The following is a 22,676-nucleotide window of genomic DNA, read 5'->3' on the forward strand; positions in this document are numbered from 1 at the left end:
CTGACCCTTGGAACAACGCTTCCATCAGCCTCCCTCGTCGCATAGCATCCCCTCTTATTCCCTATGTGTGGGGTTGCGCATCAAATTTATTGACTCTTTACCGAGTAATGAGCTCCTTATACTCCTAGGTGACACTTAGTTTGCAGACGAGCTGACCTACTGTCCAGGCAAAATAAGTAATTTCCAATCCACGACAATATCGATATACAGAGCATGCCTCAGCTAATGTACAACCTAGTCCAAGATAGCGACCTAAGAGTCACTGGACCAAATCCGTACAGAGAAGTCCAACGGATTGTTAATCGCTGAACACAGACTAAGGAATATCGGTGAGCGACAAATATTAACAAAAAAGGAGGCTGTAGAGAGCCACTTCACAACTCTCTCCGATGAGCCAAACACACTACTATAAGCTCAGACGCTAAAAGGATGGACCACCATAGATTCGAACCCATGTCAGATTCGTGGACTAGAACAAAGAATGTGACTGTGCTTAGGCCCATCTATGTACACGTTACACACCCTAGTGGTTCAACACCCTCCATCATCTGATCCAGGTTGTCTTACAACAGTCCTCAAAGCTCAGCTAGAACGAGAGGTACACCCTCGTGGCCCCTCACAATCTCCCTCGATCTTGAACACACCCTCATATAATTGAGGACCTGACATGCTTACACATAATAATTAACTACCTAGTCCCCTGGAAAATTCCAACTCCTCGCGCTCGTGAACGGAGTGGTATTCACCCCAGAAAAAGCTCAAGGCTCACTCACTTCGAAAACGATCTAGATATGTAGTCCCGCATGAGGAATAGTAATTAAGGGAGATGCAACAGAGTTACATCCTGACGTAGCTGTTCGTGAACATATGCTATGGTTGTGGAGATCCCTTCTTCTTGTTGGAATCTTGAATATTATTTTCTTCTTGAGATTGTTTTGCCTCTTAACCCTAGAGAAAAAGCATCCAGGGACAAGTTGGCTGAAAATATCCATGTAACCTATGGGCAATGATAAGTATGAGCTTGGCTGGACTATGGCCAATGGCGTTAAGAAGTGAGCAGCATACTGTATTATTTGTGAAGTTGGTAGTGAACACACCAACTATTAGCGACTGTTATGCACAAGAGATTGATGAAATGTAGATTGAGGGACCTTTGAGGAGGGTCAGTCATTCGGTGCCGAAGCACAAGGAACCAATATACTTAGCTCCTGGTGACAAGGTGTTGGTTAAAGTTTTGTTCTTGAAACTATTCACTAGATGGATTCTACAACCCTCCCTTCGAAGCAGATTGACAAATACGATATACTCACTTAATACGAGTGACTTAAAAGTTTTCCTAAGATCATAACCTAAATCTCCCCTTGCTAAGATTAAGTCCATTACTTCTTGTCTTACTTTCAGTGAACATGGGAGAACAAGTTTTAATCAAACTGTGCTTGCTAAGCCTTAATGTTTGAAGACTCTTTTCAGTTGTCTCTTCAGTTTCTTTTCTAAGATTAAACATGCCTCAGTTTTTCCCACCTCACATCTAGGTGAGGCCTTCATCTAAAAATTTATAAATATATTTCTACAGTGGCCTTCCATCCTAAAACCTCTCTGCCAGACTCAACTCTCACCAACTTTGTAAAATACATTTCTTCAAGTGACGATAGATCTCCTACCGAACTAAGCAGAGTGACCATCTGACACCTGGAACAACGATTCAGTGGGAAGTTGATTCCATGTACTTCGCGTCCTCTACATTCTGTTTACTAAGCGGTTGGCAAGGCCCAAATGATCATTGTACTCCTTTTCTAAACGCATCAAATTGCTGCGAATTCATTTCAGATTTGTGAATTAGTATCACCAGATCCTTTTAATTAGTAATGATTTGCTAAGCAGTTACTATCCATATTTGGTAGTTGTACAATTTGAGATTTTATGCCATTCCCTAGATCGTGTGTATGAAAGCATATTCCCTTCACGTTATTTTATTAAATTTCATCTTTTTTATATCAGACATAATGTCTCAATTGTACAGCATTTTGAATTCTAAGATCCCATGTTCTCCAGTACAGACCTCTCCCATTTGGTGTCATCAAATTTCATAAGATATTCTCATTATTTTCCAGTTATAAAGAAGATATTGAATAGTACAGCTCCAGGAAGACTATAAGGCTCATGGAGATATATATCCGTTTAACAGTGAATCATTGGATAACGTATTCTTTGAGTATAGCCTATCAAATAGTTGTGCATGCCTGTTTATGGAATTTCTTTTGAGGCTGTCATGTGGAACTGTGTCAAAAGCCTTTCTAAAATAAGTGTAATATGTCTGAAACAAGTCCTCTCCTAATCATCTAGGTCCAGTATCTTGTTTTTAAGGTCACTCATATGATGTATATAGTTGCTACGGCAATGACGTGCGATTGCTCCTATTAGGAGACTATCTATCAGTTCAGGTTGGTCTATTACTTATAAATATTGCTTACTCATCAATATGCTTACCCATTGATTCTTTATAATTGTTTCCCATGTTTTTCGAAAGCTACTATGAAATTAGTTTAGGCTGAGTATTGTCGCGATACACTCTCTTCTGCTCAAATTTACATGATATTGCTTTAAACGACAGATTTTTCAGGAATAGAACGAGACGTCAGAGACAACCAAATCCACAATCGTAAAGGAATGGGCTATCTTCCATTTTCCTCAAAACTGAATGAGGAGGATAATGCTGTACTAGGCAGAATCACACCAATTTACTAAACAATCGCCACAATAAGGTGGTAATTCATTGGTCTTATCACGCGTTTGGCGTATCATAGAGGCGAAGAATACTACTAAATCCCGTCTTTGGTATATGAGAGCCATAATTACTTAAATTTGAAAACATCCATGTTACGAGGGAGAAGGTGAAGAAACCACACTAGTAGGCATAACAACCTTCGACAAAGGGGGCTAGTGAATACAGTAATTGCATGCTTAGGCTGAAATGGAAGTTAGAAAGGAACTCGATCTGAGGGTGAAATCTTCTGCAAACCACATGGAGTACCAATTTTAAATAACACACTGGGGTGAATAGAGGCTCATTAAAACACTAATAGAGACATTCCCTCCTCACCCCAAGAAAAAATAATGGGAGGGACAGGAAAAGCCCACCTCACAAGGGAGCTAAACAGACGCCAGTAAAGCGCACATACTTCGGAAAGAGGGTCTTATGTAAAGATGTTGAAAATAAAATCCTAGGAAGAAAATATGGAAGAAAATAATACTGCTGGAATCTAAGTATGTTAAAAGTGTGATAAGCAGTACAAGAAGAATTCAAAAGAGGAACATAGCAAGGAATATAAGAAAAAAAGACTAACTTTGTTATATAATGTGATGATCTATTCTAGCAGGGAGCCTGCCAATATGTAGTGGGCTATTCTGGAACTTGAGGTGCTAACAGGTGATGCAGGGCAGACAAGGCGTTGTGGAAATCTAAATTCCTTTTTCAATCCCGTCTTCTATGCAGAAATGGGGGAGATTCCCAAGCAGCTCTGATCCATTTTCTTTTTACGGGCTGATGAATCTGAGAAACTCTCCGGAGACTTGAGAGGTGTCAGTAAGATGAGTGGTTTTGGACATGAGATAATTTTAAGATTTAAGCAATAGAATAAGACTCACCAAATTACCAGACTTGGTACATAGTGAGAAATTAATAACAGTGATTTAAAAACCTATTCAGCTAATTAAAAGAACACTCCTGCTGTACCAAGAGAAGAGTAAAAGATAGCTCATCATAATGGCACCTGTATGTAATGCTCGTTAACAAAATTGCAACTTCCTCAGGGGGCAAAATTTCTTGACACCCGAAAATAGCTAATGCGATTACAAACACACGAAAGCAAGCTTAACCCGACGTTGCAGTTAGAGCAAGGATGAAAATTGTTGGAAACTAAATTTAGAAAAAAGAGATTATCAGCACTCATACGAATAATAGCCATAAGACTTTTCCTCTACGGACTGTCAACTGGACTCGTAGAAGGTCATCAAAGTCAGTCCCTTGCCCCATCGGAGACAGATCCTGTATAGACACATCCCTGAATACATTCTATCTTAAGACCTACTTTAGCAAAAGAGTATGTAGACTAAACCTGATGCTTATGTGGAAGTGTCAGCATGGCTTTTGTAAGACGCGATGTCAGTCTCAATCTTTTTAGATTCTTTGAAGATGACCACTAGTTATAACAGGCCTTTTCTGAACAAGTTGGCAACCCATACAAAAGGCTATTAAGCAACTAGTCGTCATTAGATAATAGGGAAAGTCGCTCCATGGTGTTCTTAGCTAATCGATATAAAAGAGTGAGGAACATAAAGGGTTGAATAATATGGTTAGTTCAGATGGCAGCAGACGCGTGGAATAAATGAGTTCTCAGGATCAGTACTACTGATAGTAATGTCAAACATAATCATAAGTGTATCTGGGAAAAAGGTGTCACAGTTTGACAGGGAACAAGAATTTAGCAATAGATAGTTAGTCCAAGTGCACTAGAGTAAGAGTTTACAAAATGGATTCACAAAACTGGATACTGGGTGACAAATGGACAGAGGAAATTCAATGTTAAGTCAAAGTAGTGATGTTGGAAAAATAATCAACTGTATATGAGGGGTCTAAATTACTTACCACTCAAAAAGAATTGTGGAGTCGCTGTGGATAAGGCCCGGAAACATCTAGGAACCATAGAAAAGGAATATATGATAAAAAAGAAAATTCATAATGCACTACATAAATCCTGGAACACGACATCTGAAATACTGTGTGCAGTTCTGGTTTTTTATTCCAAAAATAGTACATTAAAACTTGGAAAAAACGCTAAGTAGAAGAGCGTAACAAAATGATTGGGGTATGGACCACAGCATCGATACAAGGAGCAAATTACAAGGGACCACTCAGATTGGAAAATCGCATGAGCGAGTGTAGGAGGGGATAACCAGGGGTCTATAAAAAATCATAAATGGTATGGATGAAAGAATAGGAGTGATGCTATCAACAGGAAAGCTTCCTTACTCCCATTTTTTTTTTTGCTATTCCTTTATTTCTAATTCTAGTAACACTAATTTGATCAGAGGCTGTTACACGCTCGATAATCTTAGTGCGGAGCTCTATTTCAAACTAATGTGGCTAAATACAAGTGAAAATCGTGATTGAGGAATTTCCTGGAGCTAATTATTACATGAAAAAGCGCAAATTCATAATAAGAGGAATTAGGGGTCTACGAACGAATGAACATTTAGTAAGGCCAATTGTATTAAAAATTAGAACATAAGAGAAAGGATGAGAACAAATTTATCCGTTTTCATGAAATGGTGCAAAGAACCTTTGGAACTCCATTAGAGCAAAGGGCAATGTCTGCTAGAAAATGTCAAAAGCAATATAACGTGACAAATAGGAAATAGAATTCAAGTCGAGATATAACATTTACTGACCTGAACTTTGGAAGGCACTAAACTGCACCCTTAAAACAGTGGGCCTATTGTCTGGTTCTTTGCTGGGGGAAAAGGAGTACCTCTTTAAGGGCAGAGAGGCAGACAGACTCACCTGGCTCATCTCCCCTAAGGTGACGTGGAAGAAGCGATGTGAGTGTCATACATGTGCCAATCTAAGCAGAAAGAAAGGCCTCCTTTCACAGAAACAAGCACCCATTTCCCTTGAAAGAGGCAAAAATACCAAGTTTGTCAGGAATCTGCGTGGCACTACACTAGTTGGCTGCTTCCGAAGGGTGGGGAGTATAGGAATTCTTTCCCATCACATCAGATTGACAAATGCGGGCATAGTGCGGTGCTACATTGAATGGATTAATTAATATGTGCAGACTCAGTGTGTAAGCGATGGGTGGTGCCCAGTTGCAGGACTCTGTAAAGGCAACAGTGATCGCAATAAATGTTTGATAAAGATTTAAAGAGTGTTTCTAAAGAGTGGGAACGCTAGGGTTGGGCTTTATGAAGAATCACAGCATGAGGCAACTCCTCTCCTCCTTTTAGCTGACCTTAACCCTTATTTGGTGAAGGGGCATGGTAAGGTCCACCGCAAGTGCTGGGGACAGGATGAAAAGGGGAGGGCGGAGCTAGGAAACAAAAGCCCCCAGGTAAGTATATTGAAATATCTGGAAGTTCTGCAAGTTTACTCTTTTTCTTCCGGTACTCCAGACAGTTGTTAATAAGTTTGGATATTAAATCAACATCCAGTGACTCTTATCCTATTGGACTATAAAGTGAACTGGACGTAGGATGCATGCCATGGAGAAATTAGTACAAGCAACGGAGTGATAGAATTGGTAATCACTCGATTACAGTGTCGTAAAAAAATTCATGTTGAGCTGGGCTTAAGGGGATTTAATATGTATAATAAAGGTAAAGGGTGGGGTTGAGAAGGCAGTGAATATTGTAGGATTAAGGCCTGGCCTGAACATGAAGTATTGAAGGTTGGCGGGGGGAGCGGGCTGATATCTTATGCATGAACAGGGATTAATAGGTGAAGAATCATAATGAAGTAGTTGCTTGGAAAAGTTGGAGACAGAACAGTTTTTGCTCAGATAAGTAATGGGGTCAGTAAACTAAAAGAGAAGTCTGAGCTAGCTAAGATAAGCAGGGGATGCCAGGGAATTCCTATAACCGAAAACATATGAACAAGAGAAGACCAGGGAGTCATGAAGGAATTGATGTGTATATGAAATTCATGTTGAACGTGGACATGTGTGAAAGAACATGTTGTACAGGGTTGTTCCTGCAAAGTAGCAATCCAGTCAAGATTTGTGATTGCAATGCCTCTATAGTGAATGCATAAAGATGTGTAAGTTGTAAAGGACGTTTATCTGGAATGGAGCTGTGTTTACATGTAACTCTCTTTAGTGAAGACTGACCAAGAATAGCAATTAACCTCAGTTTTCTTGTGTTGAATTTGCTATTATCTCTCTTCCCCATGATGTGGGAATGATTTATTCTTACTGTTGCTCCTCATCATTAATTAAGTAGTCGTCTACTGTCTTTTTTCGCTCTGATGGTGGTAATCATTTGTACTTCACCTTTTTGATTTTGTTTGTGCTATTTAACATCACGTCACTCTAGCAATTTGGTCTTGTTTATATTTGTGTTAGGCTTGCGTTTTCATTTTCACAAGTATTAAAAGCTCCAATGAGCATATTGGCCCTATTACTGACTTTACTTTTCTTACATTGGTATAGTTTTGCAGTTGTGCTTTTTCACTCTTGAGAAAATGAAACATTCTGATGCTCGCTTATGTCCTTGGTATTTGCGGCTTCCCTCCTCTTTCCCTTATCTTTAAACCCCCCCCCCCCCCCCCTTGAAATCTATCAGTTACACTGATCACTTGTTACAATAGCCTTCACATCTTAGATTCCAGCAAGTTTAATGTCACTGTTAGCAATTCAATTAAAGTGATCAGTCCAACTTCCCTATAATAAGGCAGTGCTGGGCCCCCAAACCCGCTCTCGCATTCAGAGTCTCTCAGGCTTCTTATCATCGTGGCTGAGTTCGCAACAGGCTCGTGGTGATCTTAACTGAACACTTCATCTAGTTCACGTTTTTTTCTCAGTTGTATATAGTTAGTAGTCCTCAGAGAGTTGTTGCTTGGTTATCCGTTACTTGGTGTGCCTTACGGGTTTGAACATCTGTTCCCATACATGTGAAGCAATTCTCATTGCATGTCTTGCTCTCAGTTTCGGGATGGCACACTTAAAGAGCATTGTGTGGCGTACAGTTAGTTCAAGAGAATCTATGGGAATGTAGCATCAGTGGTCTGAGCTAGCGTACTCAAAAACAGGGTTTGCGAGTTAATACTGGAAAGGGGGATTTAGGGATCTGGGAGGGCAAATCTCGGTAATGGATTTGCATAGTGATGCAGGGGCGATGGAATTAGAATGACTCTCTGTGGAGGATCGATTCTCAGTTATAGGAGATAGGTATACTCCATTAAAATTTAAAGATGGACTCAAGGACTGGACTGGAACAACGCTTCTCAGCTCTCGTCCACACATGCCCCTTCTCTACCTACGCTACATTGATGACATCTTCATCATCTGGACCCATGGGAAGGAGACTCTGGAAAAATCCACCACAATTTCAACAGCTTCCACCCCACCATCAACCTCAGCCTGGACCAATCTACACGAGAGGTCCACTTCCTGACACCAAGGTGCAAATAAATGAGGCCCATGTTAACACCACACTATACAAAAACCTACCAACCGTTATGCTACCTTCATGCCTCCACTTCCATCCTGGACACCACCACAGATCCATTGTCTACAGCCAAGCACTGAGGTAAACCACATCTGCTCTAACCCCTCAGACAGAGACCAACACTTACAAAATCTCCACAAGCATTCTCAAAACTACAATGCCCGCATTAGGAAAAGCAAAAAAACTTCAGAATCAGACCTCAAAGAAAACCTGCTGAGCTTCAGTTCATCTGCAAATTTGACACCATCAGCTCAGGATTAAACAAAGACTGTGAATGGCTTGCCAACTACAAAACCAGTTTCTCCTCCCTTGGTTTTCACATCTCAGCTCCTAGAAGAGAGCCTCATCTTCCCTGATTGAATTAACCTTGCTATCTCTAGCCTGCTTCTTGCTTGCGTATATATACCTGCCCCTGGAAATTTCCACTACATGCATTCGACGAAGTGGGTATTCACCCACGAAAGCTCATGCTCCAAAATGTCTGTTAGTCTATAAGGTGCCACAGGACTCTTTGCTACTATCTCTATCTTTGATCAGCTGTGGCTCCCTCTATCTTAGTGCGACTCTATTTCACTAATGTGCTAAATACAGAGACAATCCGTGATTGAGAGAAGATTTCCTGGGTAGGCATTTTACATGTGCAAGCCATATTCTATATAGACCAAGCCCTACTATAGTTGAAGAGGATGAAAAACTGGTTGCCAATCAAACACCAGATAATTTTAAAGGATAATCACTAACTTTACAACTTAACCCTATAACAATTTTGGTAAAGGGTATAATTCACAAGTCTCCTAGTAAGTCAGTTTTTCTCTCTGCATAAACCATTGTTCATCACCTTTGTAGACCTAACCAAAGCATTTGACACAGTCAGCAGAGCCAGTCTATTTGCTTTACTAGAAAAGACAGGATGCCTACCAACCCTGTTAAGTCTTATACTTTCATTCCACAACAACATGAAAACAACTGTCCAGTCTGGTGGGTCCACTTCGGACAGCTTTGAGATGAAAAACAGAGTGAAGCAAGGATGTGTTCTTGCCCCTACACTCTTTGGAATCTTTTTCTCAGTACTCTTGAATTGTGCGTTTAAGGATATGAAAGATGGAGTGTATCTCCACATAGGATCAGATGGGAAACTCTTCATTCTGTCCCAACTTAAGTCAAAGACCAAAATCAAAAAGGTGCTAACCAGGGAACGTCTATTCACTGATGATGCTGCCTTCATAGCCCATAATGAAGATCTACTACAAGAACTCAAGGATGGCCTTTCAAGTGCTTTTCAGGTATTTGCGCTCACCACCAAGAAAATAGTTGTATTAGAACAGGGGGTTCTACAAGAACCTTCAATTACCTTAAATGCAAACCAGTTAGAAGTAGTCCAAAAATTCAGCTATTTAGGCTCTACAGTGACCACCAACCTCTCACTGGATGAAGAACTAAATGTTCGCATTGGAAAGTCTGCCACCACCTTTAGCAGACTAACTAAAAGAGCATGGAATAACTCAAAGCTTACCATCAAGACCAAAATGCTAGTGTACCAAAATGCTTGCATCCTCAGCAATCTCATGGTATGATGAAGAAACATGGACAACTTATGCTCATCAGGAGAAAAATTTAAACAGTTTCCACCTACGTTGTTTACACCACATATTCAACGCCAAATGGCAAGATACAGTCACCAAGGCAGAGGTTTTTCAAAGGGAAAATTTACCAAGTGTAACATTCCTGCTCAAGCAAAGATGACTGCGCCAGCTGGGCCATCTGAGTAGGTTGGAAGATGGACAGATCCCCAAGGACATGTTATACGGGGAGCTATCGGAGGGAACTAGAACAACAGGATGTCCCAAGCTTCGCTATAAAGACACATGCAAGCAAGATATGAAGGAATTTGGAATTAATCCTGACCAATGGGAAATATTAGCAAGTGATCGTAACAAGAGGTACCATCATCTCCCAGAGGAAGAAGCATGTGGAACGGTGAGCCTTGATTTTGTAGGATGTTGTTGTTTTCTTAGATGTACCTGTTTATGTTAAAGAAGGCAAGGTCAAAAAATGCACATTGCACTTGGAGTGGAGTGGAAGCTGGTGAGGGTTGTGATAGTCCTTGGTTACTGGGGAAGTTATTTCCAGAGTCTGTGACAACCTCCAGAGAAGGTCCTGTCTCCAACACAGATGAGCTTTACTCTTACTGTTGAGAGTTCCATTGTGTCAGAGGAGCAAAGCTGTTGACCAGAAGCTTTAAAACAATTGTTTAGGTATCCTGGGCCCAGGCTATGGAGAGCTTTAAAGATAAGAACCAAGACTTTGAACTTGGTTCAAAATTCTATGGAAAGTCAGTGTAGAGAGTGTAGGACAGGTGCAATGTGCTCAAAGTAGCCTGCGTTGCTGAGGAGACATGCTGCAATGTTTTGTACTTGTTGGCATTTCCTAAGTGCTGACGGTTTCATGCCAGGCATATTGCATTGCTGTAGACCAGCTGAGAGGTAATGGAGGCATGAATAACTGAGGCCAGGTCTTCATCCATCTGGATGGGACAGAGTCTCACAGCCATTGTGATGTGAGAGCTCAGCATCAGTGAGGAATCCAAGAGTACTCCTAGACTACAGTCTAAACTGACCAATTGTGGATGCAAACCTTCAATCAAAGAAGACTGCATCATGGTTGCTATCTCCTCAATACAAATACAAAATACTCCTCAAAATACAACAACTTACCTCTAAACTATTTTTGATACTGAAAAATAATGAACAGAAGGGAATTACAGAAAAGCTTCCCTTTAAAAGTATGTATTAATAATAGTTACACTCAAAGGAAATGATAACATATATTATATATTTAAGAATCTTTTTAAGGCTTTTTAAAAATAAATATGTACAACTGACAATAGGTCTGATATTTTCAGAAATGAAAAAAATGTATGGATAAGAACTCAAATTATATATATTACATATTAAATCTCTCTCAAAGCACTAAGGATATGACAAACCAACTCTCAATTGAAATTCTAAGTTAAGGACGCCTTGGCAGCTTTCACTTTTTGTGCCTATGTATTTCTGTATATGAGATATCCAAGTTCAACAATTATTTCAAGACCTTCTAATAGAATATTCTATGTGCTACAGTCCTTAATCACAACAGAGTGAATTCAACACATCAGATCATCCATAAATCAAGCCTTTTTGTTTTGTTTTATTGGTGTAGTTCAGCAAAAGGTCACGTCCTGGAGGCTGCTGAGCATTGCTGAAATAATACTAAACTCAGTGTTTAGAGTTCTTCTGCTTTTTCTGCACAGTTCTGACAAAAGATCACAGAAGCAATAGAAGAAACCTATTAGGTCACCCAGTTAATTTCCTTGTCAATGCTATATCATGTATGATTTAATCAATATAAATATATTATGTAAAAATACACACATATATACAAACATCTATCAATGAGGTTTTCTATATGTTTTACAGCATATCAAAATTTATACCTACAAGCCTTGATATGTAGGGATATTTATATAACAATTTAATACTATCCAGGAAACTTACAGCTTCTAACTTCCTTATGCTGTGCTGCATTGTGTAGGGCTTGCTTGTATAGCATTGCTGCAAGAGGGCTTTCTCATCAAGAGCTGTAAGATCATGATCAGTCCTGTCTTCAAGCTGTGGCTCCTACAAAGAAATACACTGCATTCTACTTACAACATCATGGACAATCAGTTGTAGCAAACAAAAATATTTTTCTTTGGTTTAGACCAGGGTTTCTCAAACTTCACTGCACCACGACTCCCTTCTGGCAACAAAAATTACTACACAACCCCACCAAGGTTAATGCCTCCCCTGGGACCCAATAAAAATGGTGTCATGACCCATTTTGGGGTGCTGACCCACAGTTTGAGAACCGCTGGTTTATACTTCTCTTAGACATTTCCTGCAGTTTTACAGAAGTTAACAGTGCTCTTAAGAGGAGATGGATATAAAGGATAAATGTAATATATTTAGAAATTAAGGGGAGAAATACAGACTTTTTTTAGAAGAATTCCCCAAAAGCTGAGGTTTTTTTTATTAATTATGCTGAATGCAAAGATCACATTTTCATAAAACAACTACTTATGTTCTCAGGGACTGATTTAAAAAAAATCTGATTGTGTATTCTATAAATTCTAGAGGTCATCTAGTCCATCCCCCTGCACTGAGACAGGACCAAGTATGCTTAGACCATCCCTGACAGATGTTGACTAACCTGTTCTTAAAACCTCCAACCATGGAGATTCCACAACCTTCTTAAGTAACCTAATCTAGTGTGCAATTATCCTTACAGTTAGAAAGGATTTTTTCTAATATCTAACCTGAATCTCAGTAGCTACAAACTAAGCCAATTACTTCTTGCCCCACCCTTGTTGGACATGGAGAACAATTGATCAACACCCTCTTTACATATTTGATTACTGTTATCATGCTCCCCCTAAGCCTTCTCTTCTTTGAACTAAAAATCTCCAACTCTTTCAGCCTTTCCTCATAGATTATGTTTTCCAAACCTCTTATCAGTTTTGTTGCTCTCTTCTGGACTCTCTCCAGTTTGTTCACATTTTTCTTGACATGTGTTGCCCCAAACTAAGCACAGTACTCCAGCTCAGGCTTTACCCGTGCAGAGTACAGAGGAACAATTACCTTCCATATCTTATATAAAACCCTCTTGTTAATATATCCCACAACATTTGCCTTTTTTGTATAGTATTACACTGACTCTCTTCAGTTTGTGATCCACTATAACCCTCAAATTCTTTTCTGAGTACTACTGACTCACCAGTATTTTACATACTGATTTTCATTGAATCATAGTGTCAAGGTCTTTTTCCCACTTTGAACTTTAGCATCCAAAAAGTGGGGACCTGCATGATTACTTTTAAACTTAATTACTAGCTTAAATTTAGTATGCTGCCACCAGCCAAAATATAGTGTTTGGCACACTTCCTGGTCCCCCAAAACCTTCCCTGGGAAACCCAAGACCCAAACCCCTTGGGTCTTAAAACAAGGAGAAATAAACCATTCCCCCTCCTTTTCCCACCCCCACCCCCAGACTTTCCCCTCCCTGGGTTACCTTGGGAAGCTATACAGATCCAAACTCCTTGGATCTTAAAACAAAGAGGAATTAACCATTCCCTTCCTTTTCCCCCCACCAATCCCTGGTGAGTTTAGACTCAATCCCTTGGCTTTCAAACCAACGAACGGAAAAAATCAATCAGGTTCTTAAAAGAAAGCTTTTATTAAGAAAGAAAAAGTAAAAAATTATCTCTGTAAAATCAGGATGGTAACGTTTACAGGGTATTCAGATTCATATAGACAAGAGGGACTTCCCCCCCAGCCTGAGATTCAAAGTTACAGAAACAGAGGTAAAATCCCTTCCAGCAAAATACACATTACAAGTTAGAAAACAAACATAAGACTAATCTGTCTTTCCTGGCTAGTACTTACTATTTGAAACATGAGAGATTGATCAGAAACGAGGAGAAAACCTGGTAACGCTGGTCCTCTAGCCCACAGACGCAACAACCAACAACAACAAACAGCACGTCTGACGAAGTTGGGTATTCACCCCACGAAAGCCCACGGTCCACGTCTGTTAGTCTATAAGGTGCCACAGGATTCTCTGCTGCTTTTACAGATCCAGACTAACCTACCCCTCTCATACCTTAGCACAAACAAAACTTCCCTCCATCAGATTTGAAAGATCTTGTCCCCACCATTGGTCCTCCTGGCAGGTGTCAGCCAGGTTCACTGAGCTGCTTAACCCTTTACAGGTAAAAGAGACATTAACCCTTAACCATCTGTTTATGATACATATAAATGTAGGGTTGGAAGGGACTCAAAGGTCATACAGTCCGTCCCACTGTGCTGAGGCAGGACCAAGTAGACCTACCATCCCTGAGAGGTGTTTGTCCATCCTGTTCTTTAAAACCTCCAAAGATGGGATTTCACAACCTCCCTTGGAAGACTATTCAGGAATTTACCTATCCTTTCAGTGAGAAAAATCTTACTATCCAACATAAATACCACTTGCTGCAGAATAAGCCAATTACTGCTTGTCCTACCTTCAGTGGACATGGAGAACAATTGATCACTGTCCTCTTTAGAACAATCCTTATCTTATTTTAAGGTTGTTAGATTTCTCTTCAGTTTTCTTTTCTCAAGACTGAATATGTCCAGTTGTTTTTAACCTTTCCTTATCAGTCAGATTTTCTAAACCTTTTATTATGCTTGTTGCTTTCCACTACACCCTCTCCAATTTGTCCACATCATTCTTCATGTGTGGCACCCAGAACTGGACACAGGACTCCACCTGAGGCCTCACAAGAGACAGGTAGAGCAGAAAAATTACTTCCCATATCTTACTTTCAATAATCCTATTAATACACTGCAGAATATTAGCCTTTTTTGCAACTGCAACATATTGGAGGCTCATATTCAATTAGAGGTCAACTACAACTACAAGATCTGTGTCTACAGTACTACTGCATAGCCAATTATCCATTTGATTTTTCCTTCTTAGGGGTAGTACTTAGCACTTGTCTTTATTGAATGTCATCTGATTGATTTCAGATCAATTCTCCAATATATTGAGATCATTCTGAATTCTAATTCTGTCTTCCAAAGTGCTTGAAACCCCTTCCAGGTTGATGTCATCCACAAATTTTATAAGCATACTCTCCATTATCTAACTTATGAATTAAAATTTTGAATACTACCAAATGCAGGACTTACCCCTGGAGAACTTGATATGCCCTCTCAGTTTCACAGTGAATCACTAATAGACTGTACTCAAAGACTAGTTATCAGTTATGCAACCACGTTATAGTCATTTAATCCAGACCATATTTCCCTAATTTACTTATGAGAATGTCATGTGGGACAGTGTCAAAAGCCTTACTAAAGTCCAGAGGTATCATATGTACTGCTTCCTCCCTCCAGTAGGCCAGTAACTCTGTCAAAGAAGGAAATTAGAGTGGTTTGGCATGATTTGTTCTTGACAAATCCGTGTTGGGTATTGTTTCTCATCTTATTATTCCTCAGGTTTCAACAAATTGATTGTTTAATCATTTGTTCCATTATCTTTCTAGGCTGACAGGTCGTAATTCCCTAAGACCTCCTTCTCCACCTTTTTGAAGATAGGTACTATGTTTGCCCATCACCAGTCCTCTGGGACCTCAGCCATCCTCCATAATTGTTGAAGAGAATTATTAATGGTTCAGAGATTGCTTTGCTAGCTCAAGTATTCTACAGTGAATTTCATCAGGCTCTCCCAACTTGAATACATCTAGCTTATTTAAGTATTTCTTTAACCTGTTCTTTTCCTATTCTGACGAGAGATCCTTCTCCCTTGTTAATATTCACTTTGTTAAACATCTGATTACAATTAACTTTTTTTGTGAAGACTGAGGTAAAAAAGTAATGAAAAATTTGAGGATAAAATCAGGATATTAAAAATAGAATAGCCTGATTTTTATTTTACTTTTTAACAATATATATATAAAGAATTGTGTTACTTGTCTCATGTTTAGAAATATCTTTTGAGTGGGCCCAAAAACAAAACACCAAACACTCGTGAGTCCAACTCTATTCTGCCCTCCTCTTCCTCTTTGAAAACATCCACCTGCTATCCTTTCAGTTTCAATTTCAGTGGTGCTGCTCCCATAAATGCTTTCTTGCAGAGCCTGGAGCAGTAGAGCATGCAAGTGAGTTACTCTTAGCCAGATGCAAGACAGTGTGATGTTGTGCTTGTGCAGGAAATGAAACTCACCATCAACAAAACACTATCACTGACAAGGTGCTATAACATGAACAAAATAAACACAATTAGAAAAAAAAGGATATGTTTCCTGTCTCAATTCTCTTTCGGGTACAGGTTCTCTTAAGCTTTACTTCGAACATTACGCACATTTGAAAATTTGATTTCAAGTGGACAGTGTCCTTTTAAGACAATGACGCCATACACAATAGCCATCTCAGCCTGGGACACTAGTCTCCCTCCTCCATAACTTTCCTTTCCTTTCCTTTCCATTCTATTAATATTCAGCAGCTAAAATTATCCTTCACCATTGTCATTTCAAGCATGTCACTGCTTTCTAGCCCATTCATTGTCTTCCTCTCTCTTTCCATGGTATTCAAATTCATCATCTTTGATCAATGCTTCATCCAGTTTCTCTCTCTTCAATAACCATCCCCCTCCACACCTCTTGCTCACCTCCTACTCCCACCTTCATGTCTTTTTCATGCTTCTCCTCACACCTGGAATGATAACTCTTCAGGTGTGCTGAGCATCCTCACGCTCTCCCTTTTCTTCAAAAGAAAATGAAAGGCAACTTTTTTCATTTTGTTTTTCCATTGTTGATCTCCACTCCTCTGTTGTCTACTCCACATCTTTTATACCACCTCTGTCTTATTTTTTTTAAATAGAAGAATTTATAAGATTCATGAGTAATATAATACAAATATTATTTATTCTTTTTACTGTGGTAGCACCAAGAAGTCCCAATCAGGGTTTGGGACCCTGTTGTACTGGGCATCATACACACATGGAATAAGCTTTCCCTGCCCCCATAGGACTTACAATCTAAATAGTTCACATTATCTTTATTTATTTGAACCCCTTTCTCTCTTCTCTCCACATCTTTTTTTCTGCTAATTTTCATTTTCTATTTGTCTGTAAGTTATATAGGGCAGTGGTAATTTTTTTTTTCTGTTCTTTGTAAACTATGCAAAGTTCTAGCTCTATATACATATTTAAAGAAGGACTGAAAGCACTTCACCATTCTAATGTCACATTTTTTACCATCATCCTTCCTCTTCTGGAGTCACCAATTATGCATTTTCCTTCTAATAAAAGTGCAAACAAGAAATCTCATCTACAACTTATGCAAATCTTGCTCATCTGGCTGGGAGAAGTGCCTTCTCAGGGCATAGACTTGCTCTCCCACTGGAGACTTATGCTTCTAGTGTTCATAAGAGGAAAGTGTTCAAACAGACTTCCTCTATTTGAATGCCTATTCAACATTAGAGATGCTCAGACACTAATGAGGATGTGCACCAAAGTACATCTGCAAGTTTAAAATATGTTACCTCTTTATCTGCTGTTTTTCTTGAAAATTCCTGAGACTGGGCATTGTTTTTTTTCTTTTCTGCAGTTCTCTGAGAATACTGTTTATATCCCTCTTTCATTTCTGCTTCATACTGCTGATATTTTAGTTTGTATTTGTCTGTTGGGGATGGCAGATTTTCTGGTATTGTCTTTTGCTCCAAAGAAAGCTAAAAAGCAAAGAATAATCAGAAATAACAGTCTCCTGCTGTGATACACAATGTCAACAGCAGGATTATTATACTCATTCAGTACATTTTTACAGTTAAAGGACTGATGTTCCTTGACACCACACTTAACATTTAGAAGAAAATAAATACTGTTATATAACAACATTAGGTTGTTCTCATGAAACTCTTGTTTTGCTTAGAGAAGTTTTTTTTTTTTTTCTGCAAATGACGTGACTCTCAATCATACACAGAAACCAAAATCCACCTGGTCTCTTGCCAGCCTTTGCAGATGCAGAGGACTGTAAGACTGGAGCAACAGCATGAACCTATATTTGGCTTGAAATGCTGAATGAAGGGGCCAAAGGTTATCTAGATCAGGGATTGTAGTGGTACTGACTAGTCATTGGGGTGCTACTCCCTCACTTTCCCTTATATATTGCTCAACTCCAAGAACAACATCAGTTGAAAAGGCTTTGGAGTCAGCTACATAGTTTCTTGAGATCCCACTTCCTTTCTCCTGGAGTCAAGTTCAGTAAGAGCAGGGTGGGAGGAGGAACCAAAATGCTTCTTTTCTCCTCTCCTCTGTCTGTCACTGGGTCCTAACACCTATGGGATTTTGCTGATTTTTCACCACCCCCTTTCACCTGCTAAACAATAGCGAATCCAGCGATGTCACCCTATGAACCATATGCACACCCTGCACGAGTAGTTCAGCAGTCCGGGGGTATGTCTACACAACAGAGACTATACCATGTTGGCATAGCCCCACCTACATTGACAGAGGGTTTTCTTCTGGTGGTGTAGGAACACTACCTGTCTGAACAACATTAGCATGTTGACGGAACACTCTTCCGTCTATATACTATACACTTCTGAAACACTAAGGGTTTTTTCAGCATAGTTACATCAGTTGGGGTGTGTTTTTTTCACCCCCTGACTGATGTAGCTATGCCAATATAACTTTCAAGTGTAGACCAAGACCTGTTCTAGAACAGTGTTTCTCACACTGTGAAACTAGCCTCCACTGGAAGATGTGAATCTCTTTCTACACTCTTCTTGAAAAGCCTGTACAAAATGCAAAAGTGAGGAATTATTTCCCTCTCACTTGATGATTTTATGAATGTTCTACAGACAGGACTTGGAGCATCCCTACCCTACAGCCACTATAGCATTGTTTCCTAGATCAATGGAACAGGTTTTTCTGTTGCTGTAATTAAATCCATAACTCTGGGAGGCAATAGCTAGGTCGATGAAAGAATTCTCTCACTGACCTAGCCACATCTACATTGGGAACTAGGCCAACCTTATTACGGTACTCAAGGCATGAAATTTTTCACAGCCCCCGGTGACATAGCCAGGTCAATCTTATTGTAGACCAGGCCATGGAGTAACAGTAGAAATGCATGGGAATGACCAAGAAATAAAGAAAAAAAATCTATATTTAAATTATTCTACCACCTAATTTCTTAGGGAAGATTCACCTATAAAGTTTCCTACAGAGGAAGCATGATTTTTTTTTTATTTCGTGTGGAATTATTGCTACAATCAGGCATCTGAAGCAAGCAATGCAGAAGTCATGGCCACACACAAAAATATGTTAAATTATATCAGTGGCACTTGACTACCCTTTCTCCTCCAGGTAGATTCAGATGAAATAGAAACAAAGAGGGAGAATGAGCAGGAGATCTAGTCTATTTAGGTTCTTGTACCACATCCATCACTGTGGCATCTGAGAAACAATGAAGGGGATAAAGAGGGAGAGGACAGGTAAAAGAAAGTGAAAAAGAGGAAAAGAGACTGGGAGGTAATCAAAGCCATTTCAACTTTTTGGTAACTTTGCAGTAATAAAATATTTATGTTCACTGATTATCAATTTGAAAAATGCTTTCTAGCAAAAGATATATATATAAAATTTATCAACACTCAGCTAATAAGAACACAGCAACTCACATCGACTCTAACTTAAGATCACATGCATGTTATTAGAGAGAACGCGCGCGAGAGAGAGAGAGAGAGAGAAAAACTCACACACACATATATAGGCTTAGTCCACACTACAAAGTTTTGCTGGTACAGCTATGTTGGACAAGATTTGGTCGGGGGTGGGGGGGGTCGGGTCACACCTAACTGACATAGCTATGACAGCAAAACCTGTTGTAAATGCCCCTATGTCAAAGGAAGAGTGCTTCTGCCGGCTTAGCTAGTGTTGAACAGAGAAGTGATTTAGCTATGCCAGCAGAACTTATTCTGTTGGCTCATGCTGTATCTGCACCAGAAGGCTCTGCTAACATAACGACGCAGGCAAAAAAAAGTGTAGTGTAGCGTAGACAAGCCGAGAGAGATAAGAGAGAGACAGAGACAGAGAAAGGGAGAGAGAATGTGGCTTGCAGTGTCCTAACTGAGAAAAAAGTGACCTAATAGGTGGGCATTTCATGCAGTGAATGATCATGTTCTAAGTTAATCAGTGTGAGTTGCTGTATTATTAACAATTGCTGAGAGGCGATAAACGGTTTTACATTGTTCCAAACAATGTTCCAGCCTACACTGGCAGCACAGTGCTTTCTAAAGACCCAGTCCTGCAAACCACTACTCATGCAAGTGACCCATTGACTTCAAGGGATTATTTACTTAAGGACTGCATATGTGCATAGATGTTCTCATGATCAGGCCCTCAGATGGTTAGACTGCTGATATGGACTCACTTTTGTATTAATTCTTCTTGGGTTTAAAGAAAATTAAATATTTTTAAAAGAACTACCAAAGGATGTTTTCCAATTTTCCATCAGGACATACACACATAGGGAGGTTAGGATGCCTTCCATTCCTTAACTACAGAAATATAATGCAATTTCCTAAATTTGGAACACACCTCTCACCCTTACCACAGAAAATAATCCTGTAGATTTGTACAGGTCCTGAACTGGTTTGAAGTTTGGGAAACCACTTCTTAAGCACATATCAATCTCAGAAGATTAACCTTTGCAACCCCTGAACCTTTTCCTTCTTCTAATGACAAAAACTAAAACATGCAAATGCTAACTATATATAATGATAGGAAATTAAAAGTAGTCTCTCAACTAAGCCATTTCATTATTATACCAAAGTAGTTAAAACTTACTTAATTTTCAAATCATACATCACAATCCTCAATTGCTAATATTTTTCCAGCTATTTTACCTCTGTTTTCTTCTGACAATGTTTTCTAGCCATCTGTTTAATAGAAAGGAAAAAAAATGTTATTTTAAATAGCAATTATCACTATCTATGCTGCATGAAATCAAAAGAAAATTTGTCAAATACATTTTTCCAAAGTTAAACAAAACAGAAAAATTCAAAGGATACCTCTTCTCACTCTCAAGTAACAGTGACTGAAAAAACGCTCAGCAGAGTCATTATCAAATGTGTTCTTAATTTCAGTAATTTGGACAGTGATTTTGAACAGCTCTGGAATTTTCCAGAAAGCAGTATGTTAAAACTGAATAACTGATTTTCCTTCTGTGACAACTGTGTGTAGCTGGGGTTTTTTAGAATTTTAAGTTCTTACTCATCACGGAAACAGAAGAATAAATACTGATGTTCTATTTAGATTTATTTTAAAATATATACATTTATATTGTCAACCAAACGAGATATTACTCTGAAATTAACTCGCAATTCTCTTTGAAAGAGAAAGGAAGAAAAACATTAATAATGAAGTTACTGCACTTGGCCATTCATAGACTATCATAGCAAAGTTCAACTCATATTCTTCCACAAAATAAATATTTGCTATTTGTAAACAAAAAGTTATTTTTCATATCTTATGTTTAAGAACTATTTCTTATTTTGGTTAATTATTTTATTATTTTCTGATTTTCACAATTTTCTTAAGATTTGTTTAGAAGCAGAAATCAAAGTTAAACGCTACCTTAATGCAATCACACTTTTCAGATGCTTTCACAAATTGTTACTAACATTAGCGACCACTAATTGTCAGTACATAAAATTGTCAGGAGGCAAAATTAAAAGAACTAGAGTATAAATCAACCGTCTATAATAAATAGTTACTGTGATGAAGAAATGGAATTTGAAATTTCTGAAGAGCTTCCTAGCAAAAAAAAACCTTCATTAGAAAGCACTTCGACCAATACTACTCTCCTATCTTTTAATTTAATCACACAAATTGAGAGAACTAAATTGTGTAATGAAATTAAATGTGCTTTATTTGCTTCAATTCTCATGAAAGACAGTATTTTTAAGATATCAGTAATGGCAAACTGACTTGTTGTGTCTGATGATGCTGTGCATACGGAGTCTGTAATGGTGTACCCCAACTAACAGTTGAAGATGAATCTGGAGGGCCAACGCGAGGAAACCTCTTACTGTACGGTATGTAAGAATCACCATCCTAAAATACAAAGAGAACAAGATTATTTGTACTTATTTCATAGTCAAAAAGGAATGTTTTGACTAACTTCTGCAAACTTTTCAGATAATGCTAACTCATGATTACCTCTTCATCTGAAGATCCCAGCTTGCCCAAATCAAGGCATGGCACCCTGCAGGAAGTTAAAAGATGGCTTTACTAATTCTTTAATACATTCTCTTGCTTTCAATTGCAGTACAAGGGAGCCCTCTGATAATGAAGTGCTTTCCCTTTCACAAAAATATCTTCAATATAAACAGTTTCACTATAATTGGAGAGGGCCTACCTGGCAAAAGTCCCCACCAACCCCCTTCGCTTCACCTCAGGAAGTGGTAACAGAGCCTTTCTTCATCCCCAGTTGCAGAGGACACTGGCAGCTGTGAAGGGCCCCTGGCAGGCCCTATCTTCACTTCCAGCCTCAGATAGTTCTATCAAGACCATCCTGGCTCCTCTTCGCTCCCCACTAGAAGCAGCTGCAGCAAGATCAGAAGCCAGGCATTTCTCATTACCCCTCTGCCACAACAGTATTGTGGCAAATTCTTTCCTCTCCATAATCAGCCAGAAGAGAAGCAATGGGGAAGTAAAAAGTAATCCTTTTTGAATGTAGCTCTTCAAAACTAATTGGAAGGGAATTAGCACAGTCCCAACTATACTGCAATTAAATACCAATAGTGACTCTTCATTCAGCTTAAAGAAATTAAGAAGTCAATTGAAATACATTAAAGCAATTCTGTACTTTTACTTCATTTTAGCCGCAATCC

General features: G+C 39.0%; 1 protein-coding gene across 6 annotated transcripts in view; it reads right to left on the bottom strand.

Annotated features, from left to right (window-relative positions):
- Window positions 1-22,676, bottom strand: part of CAPS2 (calcyphosine 2) — a 62,547-nt gene that overhangs the window by 34,203 nt on the left and 5,668 nt on the right. For all 6 annotated transcript variants that reach the window (XR_012655984.1, XM_032767005.2, XM_032767001.2 and 3 more), the window contains exons 4-8: window positions 22,003-22,048; window positions 21,772-21,897; window positions 20,688-20,720; window positions 17,325-17,510; window positions 11,757-11,879 (exon numbers count right to left, since the gene is read on the bottom strand). Coding sequence is in view for 5 of the 6 variants with exons in the window: in XM_032767005.2 (XP_032622896.1) it covers window positions 11,757-11,879; window positions 17,325-17,510; window positions 20,688-20,720; window positions 21,772-21,897; window positions 22,003-22,048 (514 nt within the window). In the remaining variant the exon portion in view is untranslated. The remainder of the gene's footprint in view (window positions 1-11,756; window positions 11,880-17,324; window positions 17,511-20,687; window positions 20,721-21,771; window positions 21,898-22,002; window positions 22,049-22,676) is intronic.

The sequence above is a fragment of the Chelonoidis abingdonii genome, chromosome 1 (assembly GCF_003597395.2).
Source record: "Chelonoidis abingdonii isolate Lonesome George chromosome 1, CheloAbing_2.0, whole genome shotgun sequence".
Taxonomy (NCBI): Eukaryota; Metazoa; Chordata; order Testudines; family Testudinidae; genus Chelonoidis; species Chelonoidis abingdonii.